This window comes from Coregonus clupeaformis, unplaced genomic scaffold, assembly GCF_020615455.1.
Source record: "Coregonus clupeaformis isolate EN_2021a unplaced genomic scaffold, ASM2061545v1 scaf0586, whole genome shotgun sequence".
Lineage (NCBI taxonomy): Eukaryota > Metazoa > Chordata > Actinopteri > Salmoniformes > Salmonidae > Coregonus > Coregonus clupeaformis.
In genome coordinates, this window is record NW_025534041.1 from 224271 (window position 1) to 249004 (window position 24734).

Genomic DNA, 24734 nt, shown 5'->3' on the forward strand with positions numbered 1-24734 from the left:
GAATAGTCAGTGGACTGAAGTGAAATGTAATACGTATGTGGGTATTACTGACGGCGACATACAATTAAAACATTCTACAGGGCATAAATCAACTCGGTAGGTTCGGCGCTACGGTCAGTGTGCACGTGTTTCCTTGAACATGAACCCATTGGCCTACAATGACATCCTATTACACGTGTTTCCTTGGACATGAACCCAGAGGCCTACGATGACATCCTATTACAAAATGAAAATAAAATGCAGACAATATAAACACCCTCCAGAAATGATCCCAATATAACTTATTAGTCCATACGATCAGGCAGGTGATCTATTTAGCAATAGTTATTACCTCCTGATGCAGCCCACCTGATGTAGCCCACCTGATGCAGCCCACCTGATGTAGCCCACCTGATGTAGCCCACCTGATGTAGCCCACCTGATGCAGCCCACCTGATGTAGCATAGTGGCTAGTAATTAATAGGCTGAGGATTGCCCATTTACCACATTAGGCTAATCATTAGCTAGATCACACTGTAAAGGCTAATCATTAGCTAGATCAAACTGTAAAGGCTAATCATTAGCTAGATCAAACTGTAAAGGCTAATCATTAGCTAGATCAAACTGTAAAGGCTAATCATTAGCTAGATCAAACTGTAAAGGCTAATCATTAGCTAGATCAAACTGTAAAGGCTATTCATTAGCTAGATCACAAACTGTAAAGGCTAATCATTAGCTAGATCACACTGTAAAGGCTAATCATTAGCTAGATCAAACTGTAAAGGCTAATCATTAGCTAGATCAAACTGTAAAGGCTAATCATTAGCTAGATCAAACTGTAAAGGCTAATCATTAGCTAGATCAAACTGTAAAGGCTAATCATTAGCTAGATCAAACTGTAAAGGCTAATCATTAGCTAGATCAAACTGTAAAGGCTATTCATTAGCTAGATCACAAACTGTAAAGGCTAATCATTAGCTAGATCAAACTGTAAAGGCTAATCATTAGCTAGATCAAACTGTAAAGGCTAATCATTAGCTAGATCACAAACTGTAAAGGCTAATCATTAGCTAGATCAAACTGTAAAGGCTAATCATTAGCTAGATCACAAACTGTAAAGGCTAATCATTAGCTAGATCAAACTGTAAAGGCTAATCATTAGCTAGATCAAACTGTAAAGGCTAATCATTAGCTAGATCAAACTGTAAAGGCTAATCATTAGCTAGATCACAAACTGTAAAGGCTAATCATTAGCTAGATCACAAACTGTAAAGGCTAAACATTCGGCTAATCATTAGCTAGATCACAAACTGTAAAGGCTAAACATTCGGCTAATCATTAGCTAGATCAAACTGTAAAGGCTAAACATTTGGCTATCTTCTTGCTAGTTATAGTAATATATTGATGACTTTAAAGACCCCGCCCCCCCCAAAAAAAAAACATTACACTGCACTCAGCCAACCAAGGTTAATGTAGCGTAAATATAAATGTAGCCTACTGGTTACATACTGCTGCTAATAACTCTGCTTCTAAAACGGTGCATTTTACTAATTGCTTTGAGAAATAAGGGTAGACTAGTAAATGTCGTAGTAAATATATAATGTTATAGCTTGGTCTGACTAAAATCTTGTGCATGACCCATTTTGTGTTGGGCCTTTGTATTCAATACAATGGACAAAAGAGTCCTATCTTGTCAGCCTTGTCAGCAGGTGGCTAAGGACAACACCCACGCCATAGGTCTCTCAGTTCTTCCAACTCACGAGTTCTTGCTCTGAGGACACACACACACACACACACACATCATCACTGATAAACACACACACACACACACACACATCATCACTGATAACACACACACACACACACACACACACACATCATCACTGTTAAACACACACACACACACACACACAAAAATCCCCTTCTCTTAGGCTGAACATCTGAAGACAGAGAACCCGACTCAGAGCCAATGCAACAGTGATACTAACCTGGAGGGGACCTCGCCCAACTCATCAGGACCAATCAGAAGATCAGAACTACTAGATTCAACCTACTTCATTTTATTGTATAAAATGTCAGCACACAATGTTTCGGGGCTCTCTTCTGATAAACTCCCTACGAGTTTGACGAACGGGTCCGTGCACGCTATTCCAGATATCTTTACCTCTGAATAAACTGCCTTTATTATACCATATCCACCCTGTCCAAAGTCTCTACTTGGTCTCAGTTCTCCAGTAAACTTGTTTTATCAACATAAATCTAGAAAGCTCAGTGATCCATTTTATCAAAACTACTTTCAAAAAAATTTGTTTTCCCGCGACTGCATGAAGAATGTTTTAGGCTACAAAAACTGAGTATACAGAGGAATATTATTTTCTTGCATAGAATTCGACACGCTGAACAATGGAATAGGTAAACTACTCTATGGGGTTGTCTGATTTTGCTGTTGCTTAGACTACTTGTGTTGTTGGCTGTGGAAAATTAAACGTGGACAACAATTTTTGGGATATTTGTATACAAATCTTTTTTAAATGATTAACTTGCTGTATTACATTTTTTCCCCCCCAGTATGCGAGCACAGCACATGTAAGAAAAAAAATACAATTAATGACAGCAAATTTCGCGGTAAGCTTTCCAGTGACGACAGAACAAAATGCACCAGGCAAGGTGGGATCTTTGTGTCGAACATTAATTACGCGAGAAATGGCAACGCCTTTGTGCAAATATTGATATAATAACCATCATATGGAAGTACAATTGGTGTGAGGTTTTCCCACTACAACTCGGGAAAGCATGCAGATAGATGCTCGGTTGCCATTTGACAAATACAAAATCATCTTGCTCTTTTGTGTCCATAATAATCTCATCACGTAGACTATCTCCGCAAGCTAGAGCACACATGCCAAGACCAGAGTGGGCACATTCGCTACATAACGCACCATTTTCTAGTGACAAAACCATCAATAGAGTTGAAAATGTGATGGAAACCCATTCCACTTCGGTAGGCTACATGGGAATTGACCCACAAAAGTACTTTTTATTTGCACAGCGTCAGCCTTTCATCCGCAAAAACTCAATTTGATGGAAACATCTCTGGTGGGAAAATGTGCACATTACTTTATGCTGATTTTAAGAATATTCACATGAAAATCTGTCAGCAATTGGGTAGAAACCTAGCTAGCATAGTCTAGTCCGGAGCTGGTATATGTGAACAATTCCACCTCTTCATGTTAGTCTTTCCACTCCAACGTGACAAAGATCATTCAGACAAGATAAGCAACTGAATCTTCTCATCCTACTTGTATTAGTCAAACCCAGCCCAAAATAAAATGGTTCTTCCTGACTTAACAAGATCATTGGTGAAATGGAAGGCAGAGCCAAATACAACACATTCAGAGCCAAGCTGTTTCTCCACAAGAGGAAATTAAAACCCTCATCTCAGATGTTACTGCCGATCCCCACCGCAAAACATTTTGACTGATGCGTACGCACACACACAAAACTGGTTTATTGGACACGTTCACATTGGAGGAGTTATTTATCGAAAAGATCCATCACAGAATAAGTCTAACTCTCCCTTTCCCCCCCCAAACAGTGTTTGACACAATATCCCTGAAAAATAATCCACTATTGTCAACACTCAGAACAGACACAATGGCTGCGTTTAAAAGAGGAAGACCTATGCTGATCATTTCAAACCTTGCTTACGTTTGTATGCGATCACGTGTCTCTATTATGTGTGGGAATACTTGGAAAATTATTTTTTAAATTAAAATCACTTGAAACTCATTTCCTGATGTTTTTTTATAGTCTTTTATGTCCAACAATAAAAAATAAATGTTTTTTTCCTCAGAAAACTTCGGGGGCCAAATAAAACCACATGCGGGCCACCACCCTGCCATCGACCAGTTCACATAGAAACCATCGCGCCCCGCTCCATGCCTGTGTCCCATCTCCCTCTGCCGTGCACTATATAGGGAATATGATGCAATTTGGGACTCCCAGGCTACTTAAGCTCTCCACAGTCTGCGATGGTGATCCTCTTGGAGGTGCGGCCGGACCGGGATCCGAACATCTCCACTTTCCTGATCACGTCCAGTCCCTGGGTCACAGCGCCAAACACAACATGCTTGCCATCCAGCCTGAGATAGAAGATGAAGAGGTGTATTATATTTCCCCCCGGACTGGGAAAGAAAGTCATAATGGTCTGGGGTCTGTATTTAGAAAGCGTCTCAGCTTATCTAGGATCAGGTCCTCACTGTCCGTACAATATTATTCTTTATGATATAAATGGCATAACTGATCCTAAAGTGCCTTCGGAAAAGTATTCAGACCACTTGACTTTTTCCACATTTTGTTACGTTACAGCCTTATTCTAAAATTGATTAAATTGTTCCCCCCCGTCAATCTACACACAATACCCCTTAATGACAAAACAAGAGGTTAAGACATTTTTGCAAATGTATAACAGATAAAAATGAAATATCACATTTACATAAGTATTCAGACCCTTTACTCAGTACTTTGTCGAAGCACCTTTGGCAGCGATTACAGCCTCGAGTCTTCTTGGGTATGACACTACAAGCTTGGCACACCTGTATTTGGGGAGTTTCTCCCATTCTTCTCTGCAGATCCTCTCAAGCTCTGTCAGGTTGGATGGGGAGCGTCGCTGCACAGCTAATTCCAGGTCTCTCCAGAGATGGTAGATCGGGTTCAAGTCCGGGCTCTGGCTGGGCCACTCAAGGACATTCAGAGACTTTTCCCGAAGCCACTCCTGCGTTGTCTTGGCTGTGTGCTTAGGGTCGTTGTCCTGTTGGAAGGTGAACCTTCGCCCCAGTCTGAGGTGCTGAGCGCTCTGGAGCAGGTTTTCATCAACGATCTCTGTACTTTGCTCCGTTCATCTTTGCCTCGATCCTGTCTAGTCTCCCAGTCCCTGCCGTTGAAAAACATCCCCACAGCATGATGCTGCCACCACCATGCTTCACCGTAGGGATGGTGCCAGGTTTCCTCCAGACGTGATGCTTGGCATTCAGTCCAAAGAGTTCAATCTTGGTTTCATCAGACCAGAGAATCTTGTTTCTCTTGGTCTGAGAGTCTTTAGGTGCCTTTTGGCAAACTCCAAGCGGGCTATCATGTGCCTTTTACTGAGGAGTGGCTTCTGTCTGGCATCTCTACCATAAAGGCCTGATTGGTGGAGTGCTGCAGAGATGGGAGAACCTTCCAGAAGGACAACCATCTCCACAGAGGAACTCTGGAGCTCTGTCAGTGACCATCAGGTTATTGGTCACCTCCCTGACCAAGGCCCTTCTCCCCTGATTGCTCAGTTTGGCCGGGCGGCCAGCTCTAGGAAGAGTGCCTTGCAAAAGTATTCATCCCCCTTGGCGTTTTTCCTATTTTGTTGTATTACAACCTGTAATTTAAATTGATTTTTATTTGGATTTCATGTAACGGACATACACAAAATAGTCCAAATTGGTGAAGTGAAATGAAAAAAATAACTTGTTTAAAAAAATTCTAAAAAATAAATAACGGAAAAGTGGTGCGTGCATATATATTCACCCCCTTTGCTATGAAGTCCCTAAATAAGATCTGGTGCAACCAATTACCTTCAGAAGTTACATAATTAGTTAAATAAAGTCCACCTGTATGCAATCTAAGTGTCACATGATCTCAGTATATATACACACACCTGTTCTGAAAGGCCCCAGATTCTGCAACACCACTAAGCAAGGGGCACCACCAAGCAAGCGGCACCATGAAGACCAAGGAGCTCTCCAAACAGGTCAGGGACAAAGTTGTGGAGAAGTACAGATCAGGGTTGGGTTATAAAAAAATATCAGAAACTTTGAACATCCCACGGAGCACTATTAAAACCATTATTAAAAAATGGAAAGAATATGGCACCACAACAAACCTGCCAAGAGAGGGCCGCCCATCAAAACTCACAGACCAGGCAAGGAGGGCATTAATCAGAAAGGCAACAAAGAGACCAAAGATAACCCTGAAGGACCTGCAAAGCTCCACAGTGGAGATTGGAGTGTCTGTCCATAGGACCACTTTAAGCTACACACTCCACAGAGCTGGGCTTTATGGAAGAGTGGCCAGAAAAAAGCCATTGCTTAAAGAAAAAAATAAGCAAACACGTTTGGTGTTCGGCAAAAGGCATGTGGGAGACTCCCCAAACATATGGAAGAAGGTACTCTGGTCAGATGAAACTAAAATTGAGCTTTTTGGCAATCAAGGAAAACTCTATGTCTGGCGCAAACCCAACACCTCTCATCACCCAGAGAACACCAACCCCACAGTGAAGCATGGTGGTGGCAGCATCATGCTGTGGGATGTTTTTCATCAGCAGGGACTTGAAGGAGCTGGAGCAGTTTTGCCTTGAAGAATGGGCAAAAATCCCAGTGGCGAGATGTGCCAAGCTTATAGAGACATACCCAAAGAGACTTGCAGCTGTAATTGCTGCAAAAGGTGGCTCTACAAAGTATTGACTTTGGGGGGGGGGGTGAATAGTTATGCACACTCAAGTTGTTTCACACAAAAAAAATATTTTGCATCTTCAAAGTGGTAGGCATGTTGTGTAAATAAAGTAAATAAAAGTAAATAAGGTTTCTGTTTATTATTTTTAATACATTTGCAAACATTTCTAAAAACCTGTTTTCACTTTGTCATTATGGGGTATTGTGTGTAGATTGATGAGGATTTTTATTTATTTAATCAATTTTAGAATAAGGCTGTAACGTAACAAAATGTGGAAAAAGTCCAGGGGTCTGAATCCTTCCTAAAGGCACCGTAAAGCAGCAGTCTTCCTCAGACGCTTTATGAACACAGCAGGACCTGGTCGGTCTGGAGGTCTGGAGGTACCACTGGTCTGTCTGCCTGTCTGTCTGTCTGGAGGTCTGTCTGTCTGGAGGTCTGTCTGCCTGGAGGTCTGTCTGTCTGCCTGGAGGTCTGTCTGTCTGCCTGGAGGTCTGTCTGTCTGCCTGGAGGTCTGTCTGTCTGCCTGGAGGTCTGTCTGTCTGCCTGGAGGTCTGTCTGTCTGCCTGGAGGTCTGTCTGTCTGCCTGGAGGTCTGTCTGTCTGCCTGGAGGTCTGTCTGTCTGCCTGGAGGTCTGTCTGTACCACTGGTCTGTCTGTCTGTCTGTACCACTGGTCTGTCTGCCTGTCTGTACCACTGGTCTGTCTGCCTGGAGGTATGTCTGTCTGCCTGGAGGTCTGTCTGTCTGCCTGGAGGTCTGTCTGTCTGCCTGGAGGTCTGTCTGTCTGCCTGGAGGTCTGTCTGTCTGCCTGGAGGTCTGTCTGTCTGCCTGGAGGTCTGTCTGTCTGCCTGGAGGTCTGTCTGTCTGCCTGGAGGTCTGCCTGGAGGTCTGTCTGTCTGTCTGTACCACTGGTCTGTCTGTCTGTCTGTCTGTCTGTACGTACCACTGGTCTGTCTGTCTGTCTGTCTGTACCACTGGTCGGTCTGTCTGTATGTCTGTCTGTACCACTGGTCTGTCTGTCTGTCTGTCTGTCTGTCTGTCTGTCTGTCTGTCTGTCTGTCTGTCTGTCTGTCTGTCTGTCTGTCTGTACGTACCACTCTGTCTTGTCGGTGCAGATGAAGAACTGAGAGCCGTTGGTGTTGGGCCCAGCGTTGGCCATTGACAGAATACCTAAATGGAAAAGAAACGGTACATTGCGTAACTAGACCCTAAGTGCTGCCAGGCAAGTCAGTGGAGGTACTGCACACACTGCACTGCTGAAGACAAGCTGAGTTTCAGTTAGTTGAGTTACTATGACAACATCCTTGATATCAAGTTAGCCATCCATCTATCAAGAGGCCCAATCAGAAACAGCTAAGAAAAGCAATATTTGGTCAATTGATTCCTTATGGCTGTGTTAACCGAAATAGGTAAATCGTCCGCGACCACATTCAATTGGTTATGCCGTTAAGCGCTCGTTTAAATATCAGCAGTGCAATGCTGCCATCTAGTGGTACGGAGGGGGTTCATTCAAATAGCCCAAAGGTAGGCTACAGTATTCTGCAAATACATTTTAATCTAGCATGGTCCCAGATCTGTTTGTGCACTTGTCAATTCCATTGCAGTCACCGTCAAGCCATTTCTTTCACATGATAATGAATGATTGGGAGTTGGCATGATAGCACAGACAGACTGGCACTCAGCCTAATTTGAACCCAGCCAACAAACAGAAAGGGTGAATCACTTACCAGGTCCTGTGTGCTTCAATTTGAAGTTCTCGTCTTTGAATTTGGGTCCATAGATAGACTTCCCTCCGGTTCCATTGTGATTAGTGAAGTCTCCCCCCTAGAGTGTGTTGAACACACACATTGAGAGGGGTCAGAGACAGGCTTACGTGTGTGGGGCCAAGATACAATGAGTTCCCACAATGAAAAAGGTCTAGGTTATCACTAGGAACAACTAAACATGACTTTACCCACCTGGCACATGAACTGAGGTATGACCCTGTGGAAGATGGATCCCTTGTAGCCAAAGCCATGTTCTCCTGTGCACAGTGCTCTGAAGTTCTCTGAGAGGGAGAAACAATGTTTAGCCAGGGTTCTCCAACCCTGTTCCAGGAGAGATACCCTCCTGTAGGTTTACATCTATCTAGTCCAGGGCTCTCCAACCCTGTTCCTGGAGAGATACCCTCCTGTAGGTTTACATCTATCTAGTCCAGGGTTCTCCAACCCTGTTCCTGGAGAGATACCCTCCTGTAGGTTTACATCTATCTAGTCCAGGGCTCTCCAACCCTGTTCCTGGAGAGATACCCTACTGTAGGTTTACATCTATCTAGTCCAGGGCTCTCCAACCCTGTTCCTGGAGAGATACCCTCCTGTAGGTTTTCGCTCCAAACCCAGTTGTAACTAACCTGATTAAGCGTATCAACCAGCTAATTATTAGAATATGGTGTGCTAGATTAGGGTTGGAGTGAAATCCTACAGGAGGGTCTCTCTCCAGGAACAGGGTTGGAGAGCCCTGGACTAGATAGATGTAAACCTACAGGAGGGTATCTCTCCAGGAACAGGGTTGGAGAGCCCTGGACTAGATAGATGTAAACCTACAGGAGGGTATCTCTCTCCAGGAACAGGGTTGGAGAGTCCTGCTCTAGATAGATGTAAACCTACAGGAGGGTATCTCTCCAGGAACAGGGTTGGAGAGCCCTGGACTAGATAGATGTAAACCTACAGGAGGGTATCTCTCCAGGAACAGGGTTGGAGAGCCCTGGACTAGATAGATGTAAACCTACAGGAGGGTAGCTCTCCAGGAACAGGGTTGGAGAGCCCTGGACTAGATAGATGTAAACCTACAGGAGGGTAGCTCTCCAGGAACAGGGTTGGAGAGCCCTGGACTAGATAGATGTAAACCTACAGGAGGGTATCTCTCCAGGAACAGGGTTGGAGAGCCCTGGACTAGATAGATGTAAACCTACAGGAGGGCATCTCTCCAGGAACAGGGTTGGAGAGCCCTGGACTAGATAGATGTAAACCTACAGGAGGGTATAATAATAATAATAATAATAATAATATGCCATTTAGCAGACGCTTTTATCCAAAGCGACTTACAGTCATGCGTGCATACATTTTTGTGTATGGGTGGTCCCGGGGATCGAACCCACTACCTTGGCGTTACAAGCGCCGTGCTCTACCAGCTGAGCTACAGAGGTATCTCTCCAGGAACAGGGTTGGAGAGCCCTGGACTAGATAGATGTAAACCTACAGGAGGGTAGCTCTCCAGGAACAGGGTTGGAGAGCCCTGGACTAGATAGATGTAAACCTACAGGAGGGTATCTCTCCAGGAACAGGGTTGGAGAGCCCTGGACTAGATAGATGTAAACCTACAGGAGGGCATCTCTCCAGGATAACCCTCCTCCCACCACCTAATAAGCATGTCACTGCACCTGTGATAACGTCGGCAAAACGGTGTACGCCACCAATAAACTTTCACTAACTGTAAGTCGCTTTCTGGATAAGAGCGTCTACTAAATGACTAAAATAAAAAATAAAAAAAATTTGATCAAACTATTGAATAGTTGTTGTTCTCCCCCTACCTGCTGTTTTGGGCACAACATCAGCGTTCAGCTGCAAAATAAAAAAAATAGGTAGTTATGAGACAGTCAGTTGCATGCAGCTAATCTGATTAAATCAGGCTGTAATACACAATGACTTGGTATATAACCTGAATATATATACAGCCTGAAACTAATGCCTGGAAAATCGTGTAAAATGTTATTTCCAAGCCAGAATGTTGAATAAAATGATATTTAAAAACTCTACCAGTTGTCTGTGCGGTTCGTCCTCATGCTGCTTGATATTGTAGGCTAAATATCCACAGGAAAGAACAGAAAAACAGAAATACCTTATTTACGTAAGTATTCAGACCCTTTGCTATGAAACTCTAAATTTTGCTCAGGTGCATCCTGTTTCCATTGATCATCCTTGAGATGTTTCTACAACTTGATTGGAGTCCACCTGTGGTCAATTCAATTGATTGGACATGATTTGGAAAGGCACACACCTGTCTATATGTTGAGCTCTGAGACAGGATTGTGTCGAGGCACAGATCTGGGGAAGGGTGTCAAAACATTTCTGCAGCATTGAAGGTCCTCAAGAACACAGTGGCCTCCATCATTCTTAAATGGAAGAAGTTTGGAACCACCAAGACTCTTCCTAGAGCTGGCCGCACGGCCAAACTGAGCAATCAGGGGAGAAGGGCCTTGGTCAGGGAGGTGACCAAGAACCTGATGGTCACTCTGACAGAGCTCTAGAGTTCCTCTGTGGAGATGGGAGAACCTTCCAGAAGGACAACCATCTCTGCAGCACTCCACCAATCAGGCCTTTATGGTAGAATGGCCAGACGGAAGCCACTCCTCAGTAAAAGGCACATGACAGCCCGCTTGGAGTTTGCCAAAAGGCACCTAAAGACTCTCAGACCAAGAGAAACAAGATTCTCTGGTCTGATGAAACCAATATTGATCTCTTTGGCCTGAATGCCAAGCATCACATCTGGAGGAAACCTGGCACCATACCTACAGTGAATCATGGTGGTGGCAGCATCATGCTGTGGGGATGTTTTTCAGCGGCAGGGACTGGGATACTAGTCAGGATCGAGGGAAAGATGAACAGAGCAAAGTACAGAGAGATCCTTGATGAAAACCTGCTCCAGAGCGCTCAGGACCTCAGACTGGGGCGAAGGTTCACCTTCCAACAGGACAACAACCCTAAGCACACAGCCAAGACAACGCAGGAGTGGCTTCGGGACAAGTCTCTGAATGTCCTTGAGTGGCCCAGCCAGAGCCCGGACTAAAACTGATCGAACATCTCTGGAGAGACCTGAAAGTAGCTGTGCAGCGACGCTCCCCATCCAACCTGACAGAGCTGGAGAGGATCTGCAGAGAAGAATGGGAGAAACTCCCCAAATACAGGTGTGCCAAGCTTGTAGCGTCATACCCAAGAAGACTTGAGGCTGTAATCGCTGCCAAAGGTGCTTCAACAAAGTACTGAGTAAAGGGTCTGAATACCTATGTAAATGGTATATCTGTTTTTATTTTTTATAAACTTGCAAAAATGTCTGAACCTGTTTTTGCTTCGTCATAGTGAAGAAAAAAAACAATTTAATAAATTTTAGAATAAGGCTGTAACGTAACAAAATGTGGAAAAGGGGTCTGAACAATTTCCGAATGCACTGTATGTACACTACCAGTCAAAAGTTTGGACCTCCTCATTCAAGGGTTTTTCTTTATTTTTTCATTGCAGAATAATAGTGAAGACATCAAAACTATGAAATAACACATTGAATCATGTAGTAACCAAAAAAGTGTTAAACAAATCTAAATATATTTTATTTGAGATTCTTCAAAAATAGCCACCCTTTGCCTTGTTGACAGCTTTGCACACTCTTGGCATTCTCTCAACCAGCTTCATGAGGTAGTCAACTGGATTGCATTTCAATTAACAGGTGTGCCTTCTTAAAAGTTAATTTGTGGAATTTCTTTCCTTAATGCGTTCCAGCCAATCAGTTGTGTTGTGACAAGGTAGGGGGGGTATACAGAAGATTGCCCTATTTGGTAAAAGACCAAGTCCATATTATGGAAAGAACAGCTCAAACAACCAAAGAGAAACGACAGTCCATCATTACTTTAAGACATGAAGGTCAGTCAATACAGAACATTTCAAGAACTGTGAACGTTTCTTCAAGTGCAGTCACAAAAACCATCAAGCGCTATGATGAAACTGGCTCTCATGAGGACCGCCACAGGAATGGGAGACCCAGAGTTACCTCTGCTGCAGAGGATAAGTTCATTAGAGTTACCATCCTCAGACATTGCAGCCCAAATAAATGCTTCACAGAATTCAAGTCACAGACACATCTCAACATCAACTGTTCAGAGGGGACTGCGTGAATCAGGCTTTCATGGTCGAATTGCTGCAAAGAAACCACTACTGAAGAACACCATTAAGAAGAAGAGACCTGCTTGGGCCAAGAAACATGAGCAATGGACATTAGACGGGTAGAAACTCGTCCTTTGGTCTGGAGTACAAATTTGAGATTTTTGGTTCCAACCGCCGTGTCTTTGTGAGACGCGATGTGGGTGAAAGGATGATCTCCGCATGTGTATTTCCCACCGTAAAGCATGGAGAAGGAGGTGTGATGGTGTAGGGGTGCTTTGCTGGCGACACGGTCTGTGATTTATTTAGAAATCAAGGCACACTTAACCAGCATGGCTACCACAGCATTCTGCAGCGATACGCCATCCCATCTGGTTTGGGCTTAATGGGACTATCATTTGTTTTTCCAACAGGACAATGACCCAACACACCTCCAGGTGGTGTAAGGGCTATTTTACCAAGAAGGAGAGTGATGGAGTGCTGGATCAGATGACCTGGCCTCCACAATCCCCCGACCTCAACCCAATTGAGATTGTGGTCCGACTCATCCCAAACCGAGTGAATGAAAAGCAGCCAACAAGTGCTCAGCATATGTGGGAACTCCTTCAAGACTGTTGGAAAAGTATTCCAGGTGAAGCTGTCATAAAGGCAAAGGGTGGCTGTTTGAAGAATCTCAAATATATTTTGATTTGTTTAACACTTTTTTTGGTTACTACATGATTCCATATGTGTTATTTCATAGTTTTGATGTCTTCACTAATATTCTACAATGTAGAAAATTGTTTAAAAAAATAATTTTAAAAAATGAGTAGGTGTGTCCAAACCTTTGACTGGTACTGTATATACACTTTTTTTTTTTTAAACAATAATTTAAGATTTGAATAAAAATGATGAATTCACACAAAAGGTGTTTGTGCTCCAACCTACTTTTTATTTTTTATTGTCATGGCATGCTTGGTTCATCAGCTATAAATATCCAATATAAAACTAATTTTACCTCGGTGCCGAAGTGAACCATATACATATTTAAAACGTCTGGTAAACAATACTTTCCTGTGTATATGTTGTTTCAAATTTCGAGCAATTTATGGACAAACGGCACCGACAACCGTTTAAATGTACTTTTATTAAATGTTCTGGCGCGTAATGCCCGATGTCCTCCAGATGTATATGCGTTTTGTTTTGCTGGATGTCTAGCCCGCATCCACATTTGACACACTTTCTTCGCTTTTCATTTAACTAGTTAAAATGCTAGTTAGTTATAGTCTGTGTGTGCTTCCGTTGGTCCCACCACACATTAATCAAATTATGAGTTGAAAATATTGAACGCATGCGGCACCCAATGCTGCTCCATTGCCAATGAATGACTTCGGCCGGAACGCAAAGCGTTGATGCATCTGGTGGACATAAGGCATATTTACACGATTTTGCAGGCATTCGTTTCAGGCCGTTTACTCCCCAATGAATAGGGTATTACAGGCGGATTAATCAGACTAGTAGCTAGTTTGTACAGTAGGCCTAGCATGTTCATTCATTGTGCTGTAGGTCCAACTGAGCGGTCTTCACGTTGGTTTCAAGTTACAACTGGTGCATTATACGATGCCTACTCGTTATCTCAAAGGCCGAGGCCAAAATAATCTAAACAAATGCACATTTAATAGCCTAGTTACCTAGCCATCGGATCAAGTTCCTGGTCAAGACAACTGAACTCACCTCGAAGGTTACTCTTCCGACGGGCTGGTGGTCAGCAGCAATGTCAAAGTAGACGACTGGGTTGGTGGCTGCAGGGCCGGCAGAATACATCCGAGCGGCGGTAAACGCCAACGAACATCCCGAAATGAGCTTGACCCGACTCGGTAAAGCGGTAAGTAGCATTTTAAGGCTGCGTGTGAACACAGAATGGACTTGAGATGGAGTGAAATACCACGTCAGGTGCTTCCATATGCCGCCGATGGCCAGGAGGAAGTTCTTCCCAATCACTCGGAAGAGTTTCTAAACCCAGAGGCGCAACATCGCGAGATTTCCGGGAACGCTGCGAACCAGGCCGGGGTTTGAGAAGTGAACAATTCTTCCTTAGTTGTTAATTTTCTCGAAATCTAAAGGCACAACCTAGATTCGAGCCAATTTCTTAAATAGTTGAACACGTTATCTACTCCAACCTCATGAAAGTGACAAACTGACAAGTTTTCATTTTCGTCAAAAAACAACTTTATATTGAAGGAGTGCCTTTGATTTGACGGCGTGCACATGCGCAGTTCGGCGAGGGACGACCATTACGCCTCGAACACACCGATAGTGTCTTGCAGTTTGGAAACAATAGAAGTGCAATTTCATTTCCAATGGAACGCGGCGTTTCCCTTGTAGCGTTGCTTTGCAGAAGCGGTTGGGGTGGGTTCTGTGTGGTTGCATACGTTGGATTTATCTAACATATGCGTCAAACTGTAAGCGTAACGGCTTGACAGAAATGGTAGCAGAAGGTGAACGTTGAACTTTTGTTGCACACATATCCAGATGATGCTGTGTACCATTTTTGCGCGTTCCCTGTTGGTGTTAGACCCCATAACTGTTTCTATGCATAGATAGATGCAGTAAAGAGGTCAATGTGGTTACTAAAGTCCGATTTGGATATACACTGAACAAAAATATAATTGCAACATGTAAAGTGTTGGTCCCATGTTTCATGAGCTGAAATAAAAGATCCCAGAAAGGTTCCATATGCACAAAAATATTTATTTATCTCAAATGTTGTGCACAAATTTGTTTACATCCCTGTTAGTGAGCATTTTATCCTTTGTCAAGATAATCCATCCACCTGACAGTTGTGGCATATCAAGAAGCTGATTAAATAGCATGATCATTAACCAGGTGCACCTTGTGCTGGGGACAATAACAGGCCACTCTAAAATGTACAGTTTTGTCACACAACACAATGCCATAGAGTGCAATTGGCATGCTGACTGCATGAATGTCCACCAGAGCTGTTGCCAGAGAATTGAATGTTCATTTCTCTACCATAAGCTGCCTCCAACGTCATTTTAGAGAATTTGGCAGTACGTCCAACCGGCCTCACAACCGCAGACCACGTGTAACCACGCCAGCCCATGACCTCCACATCTGGCTTCATCACCTGCGGGATATTCGCATGGGGTGCTGAGGACTATTTCTGTAATAAAGCCCTTTGGGGAAAAACTCATTCTGATTGGCTGGGCCTGGCTCCCAAGTGGGTGGGCCTTTGCCCTCCCAGGCCCACCCATGGCTGTGCCCCTGCCCAGTCATGTGAAATCTATAGATTAGGGCCTAATTAATTTATTTCAATTGACTGATTTCCTTCTATGAACTGTAACAGCAAAATCTTTTAAATGGTTGCATGTTGCGTTTGTATTTTTGTTCAGTATTTTTGGCTGTTTTTGCTGCATACTGTCGTAGTAAATATATTATGTTATAGCTTGGTCTGACTAAAATCTTGTGCATAACCCATCTTGTGTTGGGCCTTCGGATTTAATACAATGCACAAAGACTTCTATCTTGTCGGCCTTATCAGCAGGTGGCTATGGACAACACCCACGCCATAGGTCTCTCAGTTCTCCCAATGCACACGAGTTATTGCTCTGAGGACATACACACACACACCCCCACACACACACACACATACACACACACACACACACACACACATCATCATTGTTAAACATACACACATACACACACACACACACATACACACACATACACACACACACACATACACACACACACACACACATACACACACGCACACACACACACACACACACATCATCATTGTTAAGCACACACACACAAAAACCCCCTTCTCTTAGGCTGAACATCTGAAGACAGAGAACCCGACTCAGAGCCAATGCAATGGAAGTGACCTCGACCAACTCATCAGGACCAATCAGAAGATCAGAACTACTAGAATCAACCTACTTTATTTTATTGTATAAAATGTCAGCACACAATGTTTAGGGGCTCGCTCTCTCAGATATCTCCCTACGAGGTTGACGAACGGGTCCGTGCACGCTATTTACAGATATCTTTACCTCTGAATAAACTGCCTCATATTATACAATCATCCACCTTGTCCGAAAGTCTCTACTTGGTCTCCGTTCTCCAGTAAACTTGTGATCATCAACAAACTTGGTAGCAGAGGATGGTTTTCTAACTCTGAATTCGGTCCATAAAAGTTGATAGAGACAGGAGACAAGTAAGAGACGGATCTGAAAGGACGGGTGACCTGTCCGCAGGAGCAGCCGGGAATCCAGCTCGCCTCAGGAAACTGATCTAGACGGCCGTCAATACAAAGGTAAGCAGAACCTGTTAAAACAAAATCTGCATATTGTATTGTAGGATAAACCCAAATTATGATCAGTAGTACTGGGCGTGAGTATGGATTACTGATAAATTTATAACATATCTATTATGACTCAAAAGGCACATATGTAAAGATATCTGAATTCTTTAGGTTCTTACTGTTGAAATGTGACTCTCTAGGGGAGGAGTCTAGTTACAGAGGTTGTGGTTCACGAGAGACGGACCCTTTTTATTTTTACTGTTGATATCTGAAATCTTAGGTTTTTACTGTTGAAATGTGACTCTAAGAGAAGAAGTCTAGTTACAGTGGTTTTATTTCCTGTTGAAATGCGGCTTTCTAGTGAGGAGCCTATTACAGAGGTTTTGGTCCACAAGCGATGGACCCTTTTTATTTGATCCACAAGAGAAGGATCTGGTGACTTGATAAAAAGATTCAGATAGTCGGGTTGAGTTAATTCCGTGAGAATCCAAGTCCAGAAAAGGTTCTCCCGACTAGACGCCAGTTGAATGGTTTAAACGACTGGGAGTCTCCTTGAGGAGAATAAAAAAAAATAATAAAAAAAATACGAGTTCAGATAGTCGGGCAATTGGTTGACGTGGCACTCAACTATATGTACTGTGAGGAACTTAAACTGAATTCGTGTGTTGATGCTGATATGTAATGAAAATGTAATTGTTGAAATGATAACCTGAATGTTGTGTAAGATTGGCCGTTTCATGAGACTAACTAGTGGATAACTTTTAAGAGGACCACTGAGTCCTATTTTGCCTGTTATGTAGCCGCTGCGCTAAAAGCTGACTTGAACTTTTTCCCTCTTGTGGTGTTGGTATTTTCATAATTCCTAAAATTAGATTGATAATTATTTTGGGAGCGCTCGAGTTTGCTAATATATTCTTCCAAAAGGGCGATTCTGATACCTTTTGGGAAAATATATAATAACTCGAATACCTGAAAAACAATAATAACTTTTGCAAAATAATTCCCAAAATTAAATTGATAATTATTTTAGGAGCGCTCGAGTTTGCTAATATATTCTTCCAAAAGGGCGATTCTGATACCTTTTGGGAAAATATATAATAACTCGAATACCTGAAAAACAATAATAACTTTTGCAAAATAATTCCCAAAATTAAATTGGTAATTATTTTAGGAGCGCTCGAGTTTGCTAATATATTCTTCCAAAAGGGCGATTCTGATACCTTTTGGGAAAATATATAAAAACTCGAATACCTGAAAAAACAATAATAACTTTTGCTAAATAAATCCCTAGAATTAGATTGATGATTGTTTTGGGAGCGCTCGGGTTTGTTAATATATTGTTCCAAAAGGGCGGTTCTGATACCTTTTGGGAAAATATATAATAATTCGAATAATTGAAAAACAATAATACCTTTTGCAAAATAATTCCTAATAATAAAGCATTGAACATTTTTTGTGTACGAGGGTGGGACATCAGAGATAAATCTCAGTCAGCGCCAAGAATACATTGCTGGATTCGGCCAGTGACGGGCTAAGAGCACCAAGATAGTCTAATAAACTGTATAACCATGGCAACCACTACCGTCCCAAAACTCAAATTTAATGAATATCTAGATCAAAAAATACAGGATAGAGCGGGAGGGAAAGAACAGTATAAGACAGTGAAGAAAGTGTGGGAGGGAGTGAAACTCAAATGGACACAGGCAGGTTACTTTAGCGGGGTGCCCCGTCTAAAGGGCAACTCACCTCTATGGAGAAAGAGCTAGGGGAGGCAGTGAGGGAAGGAACAGAAAGTGAAGTGGAAAGGAATAAGTCTCACTTATTCAAGAAGGAAGGGACTAAACACAGAGAGAGAGCAGAGGCTGAGCTAAGGATAGGTACGTGGGCAATTGAGGAAACACGACGAGCACACCCATACAAGAAACCAGACATGATGGGTGTGGTGATTGAACCCACAACTGAGACAACACCAATAGTGGGGACACAGTCCATGAGTGACATACCAGCGCCCTCAGCACCACTGTATCCGACCCTGCCACAGGAAGCGAAGAGCACACCACCCGCATACACACCCACTCCTCCAACTAACCCTTATAACCCATTCCTAAGTCCTGCAGTGGTACAAGCGCCTGTGTTCGTGGTGCAAGGAGGACACCTAGAGGGGAACATGGCACTAAGACCATACCATTGCTCTTCCAATGGGGCCCTTCCAATTTGAAGCATCAATTCCTATATTGTCCCAACTGTCCAATCAACCTATTAGGAAGGGACCTATTGTGCAAACTGAAATGTTCAATCTACCTTACCGAAAAGGGTGTGGAGGTTTCCATTGATCCCATTACCTCCACACCAGTTCATCCAGTTAGGGTGCTGATGCTACCCATCATCCCAACCCCAGTGCTCTCCCTGACCCAAGAAATATACTGGTTGAAGTGCATCGAATCCGGCAAAGGAACCCCTGAGGTTCAATTCAAGTTCAACCAGCTGAGACAACTCATTTACACATTTCACCCATACAAGACTCCTCAAGCTGAAATCCACTGTACACTTAATGTGACTGATAATGATGTCAACCCATATACCGATGACTGGGATGAAAACATGATGCACCTGACACCAACAATCAGATGTTGTACCATAGTGTGTGGACAGGAAGGAGTGGCTGCTCCGGTTATCCTACCTTCCCATTTGAAATCCTGGTACCTACTGGGCGAAGAATCTGCTCCCCATGTTACACTGGCAGTTGGAAACGGTTTTGAAGCAAGGAGCCTTGGGCCTATGATCAGAAGAGCATCCAAACTCCAGTGGGAACCCACCCAAACTCCAGGAATAATCAAAGCCACCACTGAGAACATGTGGAGGTTTATGACAGTTGACACAGAGGAACATTGCCTTCCTGAACGTTTGACTCTCCCAAGACACCATGGTAAACCTTACACAGACCACCCCTCATCACAAGCACTGCTTTCCACCATTGATGAAGGCATATGGACACACACCCCATTTGATGTTGGACAACTACAGGTGGCACCAGTCACCATCACCTTACTCAACCCTGATCAAATTCCTATCTACCGAACACAGTACCGTCTGAAACCTGAACAGACCATGGGGATCAAACCAACCATAGATGGGTTGTTGGGAGCTCGTGTCATATATCGCACTGTGTCTCCATGGAACACACCAATCTTACCAGTCTTGAAAACAGGAGGTGAAACATACCGGATGGTACAAGACTTCCGAGCAGTGAACGACGTCACTGCACCCATTGACCTACCTGTCCCTGACCCTCACATTACACTGAGTAATCTCTCACCAAAACACCAATACTTCACCGTTGTGGATCTGGCTAATGCCTTCTTCAGCATTCCACTGGATGAGGCTTCACAGCCTCTCTTTGCCTTCACATATGAACATCAACAGTATACGTATTCGGTTCTTCCACAGGGTTACAGGTGTTCTCCGGAATCTTCAATCATATCCTAAAGACACACCTGGCTGAATTGAAAATCCCTGAAGGAGTGATACTCATCCAATATGTAGATGACCTTTTGCTGGGGGCTCCCACATCTGATCTCTGTCTACAAATGACAAAAACCCTACTTGACTTCTTGGCTGTCAAAGGCTACAAGGTCAAAATGAGCAAAGTCCAGTCCTGTCGCAGAACTGTCCTTTTCCTTGGCAGAGAAATCTCAGGAGAAGGTGCTGGTCTCTCGAAATCCCACCGAGATTCCATACTCCATCATCCACGTCCCATCACAGTGTCAGGCATGTTGTCCTTCCTGGGGTTGACAGGGTACAGCCGTACCCACATCCCTGACTACACATCCAGGACTGAACCACTGAGAGAAATAGTGAGAGAAGCAGGACCAAGAAACTTACACTCCTCACTTACCTGGACACCTGAAGCATCAACAGCATTTGCTCTCCTAAAAACCGATCTCTCGGTGGCAGCAGCTCTGACAGCACCCGACTACAAAAACAAATTTCATCTTGATGTTTCTGAAAAGGAGGGGTTCACTTCTTCCATCCTTTTTCAGAAACAAGAGGGGGAGAGAAGAGTACTGATGTATCATTCCTCTAAGTTGGACCATATTGAAGCAGGTCAGACAACATGTTCCAGGTACGTGGCTGCAGTGGCAAAAGCTATTGAAAAAACCGCCCACCTGGTAATGTGCCACAAATTGGAAATCCATACGCACCATGGGGTTGCAGCATATCTGATGAGCAAGGAATTCACGTTCAGCGCTGAAAGAAAGAACAAAATCCAGAATAAATGCACCCAATCACACATTACTTTTGTCAACACCGACAAAAACATGGCAGACGCACTCAATGCAGAAGAAGGGTTGGCACACTCCTGCGAAGAGAGGGCGGCACAGGAACTGAAACTGCGACCAGACTTGGGAAACGAACCCCTTACCAATCCTGATCTATGGTTGTACACCGATGGATGCTGCTATAGAGGAGAAGAAGGGAACATAGCAGCATATGCAGTGGTACAGCAGCTTCCAGACGGGTCACACGTGACCCTGGAATCAGACATCATCCCACAACCTGCCTCAGCCCAACTAGCCGAGATCATTGGTTTGACTCAAGCCCTGGAAAAGGCTGAAGGAAAGACTGTGAACATCTACACTGACTCAGCATATGCTCATGGAGCAGTCCATACAGATGGACCACAATGGGTCAGACGTAACTTCACCACAACAGGAAACCTTCCGATCAAACACAAGGCACAAATGGAGAGACTGATAAAAGCAGTCTCACTACCTGAGCAGGTGGCCATCATGAAGTGCAAAGGACATCAGCAACTCAAGAACAAAGTCAGCGAGGGAAATGACGCAGCTGACAAAGCAGCCAAGAAAGCTGGGGGGCTACACTCCAAGACAGATGGTGCTGCAGACTCAACCAGTTAGAACAGAACTCACAGACCAACACATAAAGGAACTACAATTCACAGCGGGCCCGTATGAGCACTCGGTATGGGGACAGATGGGAGCCACCAAAGGACCTGATGAACTTTGGAGATGCCATGACGGCAGGTTGGTGGCCCCAGCTAATCTCTGTCCCGAGCTGATACGTGAGGCTCATGGGCCCACCCATGAAGGGAAACTCAAAACTTTACAGAAGGTTTCCCATATTTGGTGGCACCCACACATTAAGGACATGACAGACTTGTTTTGTGATGAGTGCAGCATTTGTGGCAGCCACAACCCAAAGAAACCTTTCCAAACACCCATGGGTTCATACCCAGTACCTAATGCATGTTTTCAGGACATTAGCATAGATTACACTGACATGGGGGCTGATAATGTAACTAATGGGAAAAGGTACTTATTGGTAATGGTAGATCGATTCTCCAAATGGGTTGAGGCAATACCAACAGCACGTGAGGATGCTAGGTCAGTTATTAAGTGGCTGCAGACTGAACTCATACCAAGGTATGGGGTTCCAAGACAAATTCGATCCGACAACGGGTCCCATTTCAGTAACCAACACCTGAGACAGGTGGAGGAGAGGTTCGGCATTGTGCACAAGTTTGGGTCTGTGTACCGGCCGCAATCTCAGGGCCTCGTGGAACGCGCCAATCAAACTTTGAAGGCTAAGATAGCCAAGGTATGTGCAGGTTCAAAGTTGACGTGGGTTGAAGCTCTGCCCCTGGCGTTGATGGCCATGAGAGCCTCTCCAGGAGCAGGCACCCATCTCTCTCCACATGAGATTATGACTGGTAGAGTCATGCCTGGTCCACCAAGGGAGGGAGGTCATATGCCCGCCCTTGATGTACAACAAATTGTAATGTCTGAATATGTGAGAAAACTAACGGAACTCTCTGCAGCTCTCTCCAAACAGATTCACAAGGTCCAAGAGGGGGAGCTGACGGGGAGATCCGGCGCTGCTGAAGGTAAAAGTTGGCGACTGGGTAAGGATCAAGGTTCACAAGAGAAAGTGGCAAGATCCCAGGTGGACTGGACCGTACGAAGTGAAGGAGGTTACTTCACACTCAGTCCAGGTCAAAGGTAAATCAGGCGCACCTTGGCACCACTTGACACATTGTACACCAGCACCAACTCCTTCCAGAACCCTGACTGAAGTCAGAAGTGATTTAATCACATTAAATTCGGATCAAATTCTTGACACCAACACTATCTGAATATGTGGAGGAGACTCCCATCTTCAGATACTGGAGGGGAAAAACAGAGGAGGGACAGACCACCATGGGAGAGACTGGGGTGCTCTGCTCCACTCCTTGTTTTGCTGATTGTAACTATTGGGGTTACTCTAGGAATCATACTCTGGTCAGTACAGCACATGACACAGACACCCATTACACCCACTAGTAAACCTAACGACACATTCAATGCCACAACCATACGTCCGACCAACCTGCACTCCGACACATTGAGCCCAGATCAGAATGTAAGCCACAGCCACCACGTAAATAAACGACAAGTTGTCTCTAACACCCTTTCCTGTGGGCCCAGACAATTGTATAGAAGCACCACATTATGTATACCCTTTAATGTTACCACTACTGCGACAGTGCCGTGGGTAGACTTCAGAGACCTTTCCTACTACCGTGACTGGGACTGGTATATGACAGTGGGGGTCACCCATAGCGATTGGACTTGGACAAACTTGGTATGTGAGACTAATTATGACTGGTCCAGTTGCACCTCTACTACATTAGGAAAACAATGGAGGAAACTCTTGACTTTGACAAAAAACTCTAAAGGACTCAAATTTACTATCTATCCTGGTATTGCATTAGGCTGCCAGGACTTTAGACTTGCTCCTTATGTAAGCTGTACCACTGCACCAGTCCATTGGAATGTTCGAATTTGTCATATTAATAACACAAAAGCACAGGCTATTAATGAAAATGGTAATAAGAATAATTCTATTATTTTACTTACCACTCCACCTACTTTGGATGATGCAATCCTGACCGCTACAGGTGTCTCCGGCCTTTCTAACAACTGGCTCTTGTTGACTGAGGAAGCGCAAAGGTGACTCATCAGAGTTGTGTGGTTTGTATGGGGGCACGGCCATTGCTTCGCATTATCCCTGCCGCCATTACGCCAGAATGCTTCCTGTCTGTCATGAAACATGACAACCCTTCCGCCAATTGTACACTATGGGACGTAGTTCATCCCTTGGTTACTAAAGCAACTAAGAAACCAATTTTTTCCTATCAGGTGGCTAGAGCTAACTTTACCTGTGTTAATCTCACGAAAGGTCTACCATTGTTGGGTATGGTACCTGTTGGATGGTGTCGGTTTATCTATACGCCTAATGCTGAGTTTAAACCTGTTTCCAGGGCTGATGTCTGGTGGTGGTGTGGAGGCGTTCATCTGTTTGATGGACTGCCTGGAAATGCCACAGGCACCTGTGCACTAGTCTCTCTTTTGCTACCAATTTCTGTGTATCCAACAGGTGTTCAGGAGCTGGTGACCCATGTGTCTGACTTAATTCCTACCAGGACCAGGCGCGCTGTGGGCCCTACTCATGGGGACCCAACCTACATTGATGCAATTGGGGTCCCTAGGGGGGTACCAGATGAGTATAAATTGATTGACCAAGTAGCCGCAGGTTTTGAATCTTCATTTTGCTGGTGGTGCACAATTAATAAAAATGTTGACAGAATCAATTATGTCCATTTTAATGTTCAAAAATTAGGCAATTGGACACAACAAGGTTTTGAGGCGGTGCATGGCCAGTTGGCTGCGACCTCTCTCATGGCTTTCCAAAATCGTATTGCTGTCGACATGCTCCTGGCTGAAAAAGGAGGAGTATGTGCTATGTTTGGTGAACAATGTTGTACCTTTATTCCCAACAATACAGCCACAGATGGCAGCTTGACTGCCGCCCTGGAAGGGTTACGAACTCTTAATGGCAAAATGAAGAGCCACTCAGGGGTGGATACTTCAATGTGGGACTCTTGGATGGATGCGTTTGGTAAATATAAAACGCTTGTTTCTTCTATACTTGTATCCATCTCTGTTTTTGCTGCAATTCTAGTGCTTTGTGGATGCTGTTGCATTCCATGCATACG

General features: G+C 44.0%; 1 protein-coding gene across 1 annotated transcript; it reads right to left on the bottom strand.

Annotated features, from left to right (window-relative positions):
• Positions 1–3468: 3468 nt before the first annotated feature.
• LOC121555349 (peptidyl-prolyl cis-trans isomerase A) lies at positions 3469–14367 on the bottom strand. The gene is made up of 6 exons (XM_041869183.2): positions 14080–14367; positions 10029–10059; positions 8419–8507; positions 8188–8284; positions 7555–7630; positions 3469–4121 (listed from the first exon to the last, which is right to left on the bottom strand). Exons 1-6 carry the CDS (start codon positions 14239–14241, stop codon positions 3986–3988), a joined length of 591 nt encoding a protein of 196 aa, XP_041725117.1. The 5' UTR covers positions 14242–14367; the 3' UTR covers positions 3469–3985.
• Between the last annotated feature and the right edge of the window lie 10367 nt (positions 14368–24734).

Coding starts and splice junctions, on each gene's coding strand:
- LOC121555349 (XM_041869183.2), bottom strand. CDS start 14,241: ATGCTACTTACCGCTTTACCGAGTCGGGTCAAGCTCATTTCGGGATGT. Junction 8,508..10,028: donor TGTTGTGCCCAAAACAGCAG/GTAGGGGGAGAA, acceptor TCTCCCTCTCAG/AGAACTTCAGAGCACTGTGC. Junction 4,122..7,554: donor TGCACCGACAAGACAGAGTG/GTACGTACAGAC, acceptor CTTCTATCTCAG/GCTGGATGGCAAGCATGTTG.